The following is a 10,319-nucleotide window of genomic DNA, read 5'->3' as shown; positions in this document are numbered from 1 at the left end:
AATTATTTTTAATTTTTAAAACTTGAATAGAAATAGTTTTTCTTATATAAATATTATAAATGATACAAAAATAAGAATACATAAAATTTTGAAAATAATTATAAATTTTCTTATATAAATTATTTATATTTTCTTAAAGTTGAATGGCAATTTTTATAATTCAGGATTATACAATATATTTTATTAATAAAACATATTATGTTTTTATAATTTTTTTTGTTATTTTTAAATTGACTAATAATTATTAAAATAATTCAATTGTTTTATTTATAGAAACTAATAACTAAGTTTTAAAATTAAATAATATTATTTATAAAATATATAAATTTAATTACAGATATGAAACACAAATTAAAATATTTCACATTATTGTTTAAATGATATCTAATGTACAAAATATTTTATGATAATTTTAATTTTTATGAAAAATTATTTATTAATTATTAATTAATTATAATGTAGTAGTTTCTACAAAAAAAAATCAAAATTCGTTTTTCTTCATAAAAGCTCACAAAAGTTGGTTTTTGGTTTTTCTTCATAAATTGGTTAAACTTTTCAAAAACTAGTTTCCCTAAATTTTAGGGAATCTATTTATTGAAAATCTTGATTGGCAACTCAAATGATTTTTACAAAAAACAAAAATAAAAACCAAAAACTTGATTGGATGAAAAATGGTTTCTACATAAACAAAAACCAAAAACTAAAGCAAAAACCACAAACAATCAACTTCTTAGTGAGTTTCACTATATTTCCATGTTTAAATTAGTGAAAAGCAGAACTAGTCTCTCGTATTCTGTAATTAAAGATTACTAGCCATAAGGACCATAATCACAATTCGACTCTGTATTGTATACAGATGACAGACATGGACCAATACTATCTAACGACGGAATGTTATCACAATGTTCGATATGATCATTGACGAATTCAAACCAAAGAACCTAGTTTATTCAGTATGTAATCAAAGAACAAACACTATCTTCATCGTCTTTTTTGTAGTAAAACATATCCTAAGAAATGGTAAACTGTTGTGTATTATAAAGCTTGAAGAAATATTTATATTATTTCTTCGTGGTGTACACACGCGAGGGAGAAGAAGCTAAATCTTTTTATTAACTTTGTATTGAGTTGTTGTGGTACGTAGAGAGAGATAGAAATATGACTAGTGTCACTTATATTATTTATCACACACACGATGTGTTTATATAGGGAGTAAGAGTCGGTCTTATAAACCGACTTAAACAATATGACAAAATACAAATTTTATCATGTATAAAGAGATAATCTCTGAAAGCTGTTAGAGACTCATGAAGACATCTGTCTCATTAGATGTCAGAATATAGATGATCATACGTAACACTCCCCCTTGATCATCTATCTTGTATTACATAGTGCCTCAATAAAAACTTAGTCATGGAAAAACCCATTGGGACAAAAACCATGACAAGGAAAAAAGAGTACACTGTCGTAATCTCCCCATGAGAATAGTGGACGTAACTTTCTTCAGAGGTTACGCAAATGCCGCATTCCGATAGCTAGACGTGTTTTCGGAATGTTGTAGTCGGAAGAGCTTTGGTGAATAAATCAGCCGGATTTTCGCATGACCGTACATACTCGATGTCCACCTCTTTATTTTTCCCGAGCTCTCATATGTACGAGAAAAATCTTGGAGGCATGTGCTTCACTTTTGATATAGCTTTCTTTGAGTTGAGCGACACAAGCCGAATTGTCTTCAAATATTTTCATCGGCTCTTTTTCGTTGACTATTCCACTTGTTTCTAGTATGTGTTGGCTCATTGACCTAAGCCACACATATTCTCGACATGCTTCGTGAAGCACAATAGTTTCTTCATGATTTTAAGAAGTTGCAACCAGAGTTTTGTTTCTGGGACCGCCAAGAGATCGCGGTTCCACCAATTGTAAAAACATAGCCGGTTTGCGATCGAGCCTTATGAGGATCTAATAATTCCAGCATCTGCAAAACCAACCATACCAAACTCGGATTTTCTAAAATACATTAACCCAAAACCAACTGTACCCTTGGAGAGAACGAATATGTTCTCGACGCCATTCTAATTTCCATGAATAGAAAATGAGCTGTATCTTGCAAAGACATTAGTGTTTAAAAGTATATTTAATCAAATACAACTCGCAAGATATATAAGCTCACATATGCTTTATGACCATTAGCATCTCCAAAGTACTTATTTATATATGATCTTACCAGGATCTTTTAAACATCTTTTTCAACATCAAGAGATCTATTAAGCATTGGAGTACTCAAAGGAGTCGCTTTATTCATACAAAAGTGTTTCAATAACCTTTTCGTATGATTTGATTGATGCACAATTATTCTTTCTCGGAGATGCTCTATCTGGAGCCCAAGACAAAACTTTGTCTTGCCGAGATCTTTTATTTCGAACTCCTCTTTCATATGAGTTCGAGCATCATCATCAACCTCCTTTTGAGTTCCAATTATGTTTAGGTCATCTACATATACAGCAATGATCACAAAGCCAGATGACGATTTCTTTATAGAAACGCATGGACATATCACATTATTCACATATCCTTTTTTCAAGATATATTCACTTAAGCGATTGTACTACATGCGTGCGGATTACTTTAATCCGTAAAGTGATCGCTGTAACTTGACCGAAAAAATCTCTCTGGATTTTTCTTTCAATGCCCCTGGCATTTTCAATCCCTCAGGGAGTTTCATATATATATCGTTATCCAACGATCCAAACAAATATGCAGTCACAACGTCCATGAGATGCATTTCAAGATTTTTAGACGCCGTTAGGCTCATCAAAAATCTAAACGTAATTGCATCCATTACCGGGGAATATGTTTCTCAAAATCAATTCCCGGTCTCTGAGAAAAATTTTGGGCATCTAATCAGGCTTTATATCGTGTTACTTTTCTCACGACTACCCACTTATACCCACTTATACCCAACAAGATTTATATTCTCAGGCGTTATGACTATAGGTCCAAAGACATTCCAAAATGGACCTTGGATCGGGATCATCATTTTTATGATCGATCTCTTTGGACATAGAAAATGAGAACATTCCATCAACATCTTTTATCTTATTTCTGATTCATAACTTTTCATCTCAATCGTAGTTGATGGAAATCTCATATTTTCTGTTCCCTTCTCGTCATCTGGATCCCTATCTTTATTTGGTTCTTCTTGAACCTTTTCATCTATTCCTTCTTTCAGACATTTTCAATATCAGGTTCTTCTGGAACCTTTCCACTTATGCCTTCTTTCAGCCATCTTTCAATATCAGGTTCTTTCCGAACCTTTCTGCTTTGCTCAATAATTTTTTTCCGGGGATTTTTATCTTTAGAATCCGCTAGTCTCCCCCTCTTTAACTGAACCCTAGGCTCATTCATTTTGTTACCACCAGTTTATTCTTTAGGAACATCAACTCTTGATGGAAAATTTTCAGCAGGGTATATCATGTCGTATCTGTGAACCCATTTGGTAACTGGTTTGCCTAATTATGCAAATGCACAATTTCCTGAATTTCCTATTCTCTTTAATTCATAGGGGGTCAAGGTGTAACAACGATTGTGTACACCAAATAATATCTTTAGGAATTTCTCTAATTCATCTCCCTAACACTGGAAATTCATTCTCATTAAAATGGTAATCTGCGAACCATGCCATAAACATATCACCAGTTACTGGTTCAAGATACCTTATATACGGCTTTGTTCTAACTCTTCCAGAGTTTTATACATTCCCGAGAGCATCTTTAACTCTCCAGGGACTACTAAATATCAAGATGCAACTCAAGTCGTTTATATCCTGCCAGACATTTCAATATACTGCATCTATTTTAAATTTTCTCCAGTGACCTTGGAACAAGCCGTTTTTCATACCTCAAGGTCATCTTTTATTTCATTCTCTGGAGAAATATATACCTTGGACTTTTGGTCCAAACATTTCTCGTTTTTCTAACGAGCTTTATATCAAATTGATTGCCTCATTCACTTTTTGGCTAATTAATTCACTCTACCCTCATATATAGAGGCAGATTCAGGATCCTTATTTATATAGCGCTTTTTCATTTTATTGTCGACAATATATTTTCTCTTTGGCTCCATCTTTTTACCCGTACTGGTATGGTTAATCGAGATCTCTTTATCATCATCAATGATTTACTCAGGTACCTGACTATTATTAACCATATCTACGGTCTCATCATGAGATTCATCCTCTATTTATATTTTTGCTCCTTTTCGAGGACTCTTTGGAACCAAAATGGTCTATCACGTCTCTAGCGTGCCATAGACTCACATATCGTCTTTTTAGGACACTATTTTCTTATTGGAGCATTTCAGCTGGAATATGAGATATCATTATTTTATCAAAATGTCTGGCATACATTTTGTAAATGGATTATCCTACTTTTCATTGTAATCCATTTCACATATCTCATTTCATCAGCTTATCATATGCTTCTAGCAAACTTGCGAGCATATTTCTAATTATCCATATTATCCCTCTGGATTTTATATGTCTTTATTACATGCACAACTGCATGTTTACACTTGATTAAGGGGATCATCTTACTTGAATTTACTTTATCAAGTTTTTTTTCGAGTGCAAACATAATTTTTTCAATGTTCCACTTACTAGGATTCTTTAATTCTCCCCCTTAAGATGATGACACTCCATGTCTAAAATCTTGTACTGAATCCCACTCTAGAACCAATAACATATTCAGTTTTCCCATTTTGGGATGAATTATGTGTCAAATCCTTTAGAGTGAGATCTTAATTTGGGGTCTGCTTAAAGAAATCACATATAGTGAACTTGTTTGATGATTCATCACCATGATGGTTTTCTTTATTTTCTTGACATGTTATATGTGAAAAACTTCTAGTTTTTCAACATTTCACAATAATGTCGATAACATTATTGGAGATGACTATATATCAGTAAACTTCAGGTTTACCACTCATTTATAGTTTTGCCATATTTTTCTTATGCATGTCTTTTCATCATAAGCTCCTCTAGAGCCAATAATATCTTTTATATTACTAGATACTATACTTATTTATTTTGAAAGAGTAGAGATATTTGTTACCTTTAGTAGTCATGTACGATGACTCAATATCTACCAGGTATATCTATCTCCATCCTGAATCTCAAAATCTTATTCAGGAAGATAATTCTCATATCAAATCGACATTTTATTTTTATTTTTTGGACCAACCAGAAAATCTGAATCATCAAGATGAGTATTCAAGCCATGAAAAATGGTTCGGGCTCATAAGAGACGAAGTTTAATATACTTTCTTTCTCTTTTTCCTTTTTATTCTCAATATAGATCGACTAAATATTTGGCGTACGACAACTACGTACCCAATTTTCTTTTTGGCGGTATCTATAGCAAACCTTTTCTGTTTGCCTTTTATCACCCGACCACTTTCATTTTTCGTGGAAGTTCTAATTATTTCACATGGTCCTCTTCCACGACCACGATAGCGATTTCAACCGCATCCACATCCTCGGCCTTTTCTAGTAGGACCGATTTGATGGTTTACTTCATGATTTCATTTTTTCTACAGTTTTCACGGAGGATTTACATCAACTCCGATCCTTTCTTTCAAGGATTTAATTATCAAAGATCTTCTAGAACTTTTCTCATGATACACCTCATCTTATAAACCATCATTAAAGTGGGGTAAAATATCATGTTTTTTTTTCTCATCCGATATCGTTTCAACTTATCGATGATTTTTCAAAGCTCATTTTCTCTCAGGTGCATCTTTGCACCAACTTCCCAAGTCTTATAATTATTTTTCGTAATATCAAGGGCATTTATTTTGAGCTTTGTCAAATTTGACATGATAGCAGTATTCATAGAATAATAATATATAAAGACAGAAATTTAAATGCATAAATTAAAAGCATAAAATAAATGCATAAATTAAATTGCAGAAATTTAAAGAGCAATAAATAAAATTGGAGGCTTAGCCTACCACATGATCCGAGGAGTCTTAGACTACCATATTGATCATTTCAAAGTCCGAGGAGATATGGTCTACCATTTTGACTTTTACTTATTTTAAGGTTCGAGGAGACTTAGTCTACCATTTTTGACCTTTTCTTTTTATTCACGGAGGCAAAGCCTACCACGTGTTCTCTGATAGTGAAGGCATAGTCTACCATAACGATCAGTCGGGAAAGGCAGCGCCTATCATCCCGATAAATAGACGGAGAAGGCCTAGCCTCTCACTCCGAAATAATAATAAAATTTAAATAAATTAAATATATTGAAATACATAAATTTAAGCATTACCTCGGTTGGTTTAAGAATTTTCGGATTGATAAACTTCAGTTGGCCAGAGCTTCGTGCTGATAACGTGTTGTGAATTATAAAGCTTGAAGAAATATTTATATTATTTCTTCATGGAGTGGTGTACATACGTGAGGGAAAAGAAGCTAGATCTTTGTATTAGCTTTGTATTAAGTTGTTGTGCTACGTAGAGAGAGATAGAAATATGACTAGTGTCACTTATATTATTTATCACACACACGATGTGTTTATATAGGGAGTAAGAGTCGGTCTTATAAACCGACTTAAACAATACGACAAAATACAATTCTTATCTTGTATAAATAGATAATCTCTCAAAGCTGTTAGAGACTTACGAAGACGGATGTCTGAATATAGATGATCAGTAACAAACAACAATATATATGAAAAAAAAAATATTTTGAAACAAGAAACTGAAGCTTATCAAGTGTTTCATGTCAGACTGGTTAAATACAACTAATTTGTTGTTGGGCCCACTCGAAAGCAGGTACCTCCAAAAAAAGGCGTATGCCATTTAAGCATGGAGAGCACACGGTATTTTTTAGTAAAAGGCGAAAGAATAGTTCGCTTTGTGCTCACCACATGGCTGCGTGGTTTGTGCACTGAGAAGGTGATGTGTATTTATACTGCTTATTTCTCCCAGTCTCCCGATGTGGGACTGTTAAATGAAAGGACCGCCACAAAGGCGGCTGCTGAATTAATATTACTCTTCGTGGGCTTTTATGGGCCTGGAATAAGTTTGGTTTTTAAATATAGAGGGTTATCTTTCTTCCTTTGCCAGTAAAAACCATAACTCATGTTCACAAAATCAAAATGCACATTATATTCGTTTTTCATTTTTTCAGCTAATGTAGAAAGATTTGTAAATCTGCATTGTTTCCTCTATCATAATAAGATTGATGAATGAGATATATATATAGTCTATATGAGAAAAAAAGAGTTGAAAGACATAAATGTTAAACATACAACTTTAAACTAATTAACGGTCATAATCTGAAAACTACTTAATAAACACTTTAAAAACTGACACACAGTCTAATAAGCTTATGAAAATGTTATAATTATCAGACACACCCGTTAAAGGTATTTATTGTGATTCTTATTATTAACAGATAAAGACAAATGATGAAACTTTTGTTATCGTAATTATTACAAGGATCAATAGTTAAAAAAAAAATTATTACATTGATCAAAAAAAGTTTTTCTTCGGAAAGGGCACATTAGTAATGAGGCCCTCCTTATTCATGAATTTAGGTTGATCTGCATCAAGAAGAAAACGCAAACTGGTTTTGCAGGTACGGCACGACGTATTTCACAACGTCATCATGCGCCATTTCGAGGTGATCTCCAGGGACACCGACAAACTTCACTTTTCCAGCATCATCCAATGTTTTCAGACCAATCCAGTCCTCAATATAGAGTTTTGTCTGCAAAAAACATAGTTTCAGAAACAAGTGGGGTTGGCTAATGATGAGAAACAGAAATGAAACTGAGGATGAGTGTAAGGTTTTCACCTTTTGAGGAGGCAAAAGAGGTGCTGTAGCTCCTTCAGGGTAAAATCCGAACCAACAAGTTTCTCTAGGAACTACTATTGTATCACCCTCGAACTGTTATAAAGAAAAAATGAAAAAAAAAAAACAAAAGATTCATGAGTTAATCATCCAACAATGTTGTTCAAGGATCATTGGTTTTAGGAGACAGCACCATAACTAGGACCAAGTTGTGCAAGCTGGTGAAACGTTCTTTATAAGTGGAGTTCCTCTCGTTAGGTCTCTCATTGTTGAGCTTTGGTAGAAACTTGCTGTGTTCCATATACTCTGATATTTCCTGTGAATAAGATAACAAACGCTTAGCTCTACTGAGTTATTCATATAAACATTTAAGAATTAGAGTTTGTACAGTAGCGAGTTTGATATATCCACATGGAGCAATATGGTCCTGCATAGTCATTAGAAGGTTTTGTTAATGAACTGTATTAATCACTGTTTAAGATCTTGATTAGAAAAGAAGAAGAGAGAGAGAGAGAGATAAGGTGTACTTGAGCAGAGTCGCTGTAGACCTCTGTTTCCTGCAGCTGGCAAAGTGGATAACTCTAAACAGAGAAGTTTATTGTTGTTATTATGAATGTAACTTGTTGTTAAGACAAAAGAGACAAGGAAAAAAGGGACGAGAACTTACAGCTCCCGCAGGACACTTGGGAATGATGGAGATGCCAGCATGAGGTCCTCCTAAGGACACATAGTTGAGGACAGGAGGAGCATCGTCACAGAACTCAATTAAACCTCTAGCGACCATGTTTCCTTGTGACTGTGCCACAATATTGTAACCTTGACTCAGCTCTTTCATCTGCTTAACTTTCTCACACGCTATACTCGCTTGCTGCATAAGGGGCATGTACATAGAATCATGTTCACCATTTCCTATTTCTCTACAAGATAACAGAGGGGGAGAGTGAGATAAGGCCCTTTAGCAAGATTTATGATGAAAACAAGAATATAATTTGAGTTTGTTGGGTCGGTACAAGCAGTAGCCAGGGGAGCTGGAGAGGTTCCTAAGGAGCTGTGTAAAGCTCCTAGCTTCAACGCTTGAGCATTGATCATTAATCCCTGTCTCAATCATATCCATTAGGTTCAGTATCGATCAAGAAAAGAAAAAAGGAAGAAGATCTTTAATTACCGTGGAAGTGAATGAATGGAACAGAGATTGAAACCGGAATGAAGAAGAAGATGGCGAAGGTTGCAAAGAGAGCAGATCGCTTGAAGCTCTTGTCCATGGAAGAACTCAGAGAAATAACTATCTTTAATCTTGAGAAGAAGACAAAGAAGTACAGACTAGTCTATCTTATTGTGGTTCAATCATATTTATAGAGACAGGCCTACGGTAAATTGCCTTTTTATTTGGTTGCTTGTTCTTACTTATTTTGTATAACCATGTATTTTAATGATTTTTTAGCTCATTAGAATCACTATAATTAATTAATCATATAATATTAGTCTATAAATCTAAATATTTGTGATATTTATTTAAAGGAGTTAGAAAACACACATACATTCTATTTTTTTTTTTGAAAATTAGCATACATTCTATTTTTAGTGGTAAAAAATAAACGTACTATTAGTATAAATCTAATTGTGTTTCATACTACGTAAATCGAGAAGGTACTTAGTATTAGAAAAAGTAACATCAACAGGCAACAGCAAATGAATAAAAGAAGATGTTTTCACACTTTGTTCATCTTTTTCGTTTAGCCCTCGACTAACGCTTACCATTAAGAAATTTTAATTTACACAACAATAATTTTTTTTTTAATAACAGAAGATTTTTTCACACTTTGATCATCTTCTTCGTTTAGCTCAGCTCAACTAACGCTTACCATTAAAAAAAATAATTTACACAACAATAATCATTTTTAATAAAAGAAGATGTTTTCACTCTTTGATCATCTTCTTGGTTTAGCCCAGCTCAACTAAATGCTTACCATTAAAAAAAACAATTTACACAACAATATTTTTTTAAATAACACAAGATATTTTCACACTTGATCATCTTCGTTTGGCTCAGCTCAACTAATTAAAGCTTACCATTAAGAAATTTTAATTTCCACAACAATAATTTTTTTTTGAAATGGAAGATCATTTATCAATTGTGGTTGGTGTATGGCCGGGCCTTTAAACTCTTCTTTAATATGTTGAAATGAAAGTATTAAAGACCGCGATGGCGCCATCCTTGGTTGGTGTTTGTTTTCTCTTTGACTTGAAAATTTAAATTATAGCCTTTATTTTCTTCACAAAAATATGCTGTAATCCAATAGAATGTAATAATTTTAAAAATATTTGGATATTTGAAGAAAACATCGTATACATCTTATTATATAAAGGATTTAAATACATTCAGTGTATGGAGGCCGGCTTAGTCATATAGTACCTGTTGGAATAGTTTTCGCACCTGTTGAAAATTATTTATAAACGAAAACCA

The 10,319-nt window shown here is 33.2% G+C and overlaps 1 protein-coding gene and 1 non-coding gene across 2 annotated transcripts; both read right to left on the bottom strand.

The window, feature by feature from the left end:
* Nucleotides 1-6,814: 6,814 nt before the first annotated feature.
* Nucleotides 6,815-6,932, bottom strand: LOC125581170. Its single transcript, XR_007318879.1, has one exon. It is a non-coding gene; the product is annotated as a U5 spliceosomal RNA (small nuclear RNA).
* A 494-nt stretch (nucleotides 6,933-7,426) lies between these two features.
* LOC106376176 (palmitoyl-protein thioesterase 1) lies at nucleotides 7,427-9,245 on the bottom strand. Its single transcript, XM_013816239.3, has 8 exons — nucleotides 9,021-9,245; nucleotides 8,866-8,950; nucleotides 8,523-8,772; nucleotides 8,383-8,436; nucleotides 8,244-8,282; nucleotides 8,049-8,171; nucleotides 7,859-7,951; nucleotides 7,427-7,771 (listed from the first exon to the last, which is right to left on the bottom strand). Exons 1-8 carry the CDS (start codon nucleotides 9,115-9,117, stop codon nucleotides 7,610-7,612), a joined length of 903 nt encoding a protein of 300 aa, XP_013671693.1. The 5' UTR covers nucleotides 9,118-9,245; the 3' UTR covers nucleotides 7,427-7,609.
* Between the last annotated feature and the right edge of the window lie 1,074 nt (nucleotides 9,246-10,319).

Source organism: Brassica napus, chromosome C1 (assembly GCF_020379485.1).
Source record: "Brassica napus cultivar Da-Ae chromosome C1, Da-Ae, whole genome shotgun sequence".
In the NCBI taxonomy this organism is placed as follows: domain Eukaryota; kingdom Viridiplantae; phylum Streptophyta; class Magnoliopsida; order Brassicales; family Brassicaceae; genus Brassica; species Brassica napus.
The sequence above is the reverse complement of the archived record's forward strand: the minus strand, read 5'-3'. Positions and strand labels throughout refer to the sequence as shown.

What these genes read in the sequence shown, in the direction of transcription:
- LOC106376176 (XM_013816239.3), bottom strand. Translation starts at nt 9,117, where the DNA reads ATGGACAAGAGCTTCAAGCGATCTGCTCTCTTTGCAACCTTCGCCATC. An exon ending in TCCATTCATTCACTTCCACG is followed by an intron (nt 8,951 to 9,020) that starts GTAATTAAAGAT and finishes TGATTGAGACAG; the next exon opens with GGATTAATGATCAATGCTCA. An exon ending in CCAAGTGTCCTGCGGGAGCT is followed by an intron (nt 8,437 to 8,522) that starts GTAAGTTCTCGT and finishes TTCTCTGTTTAG; the next exon opens with AGTTATCCACTTTGCCAGCT.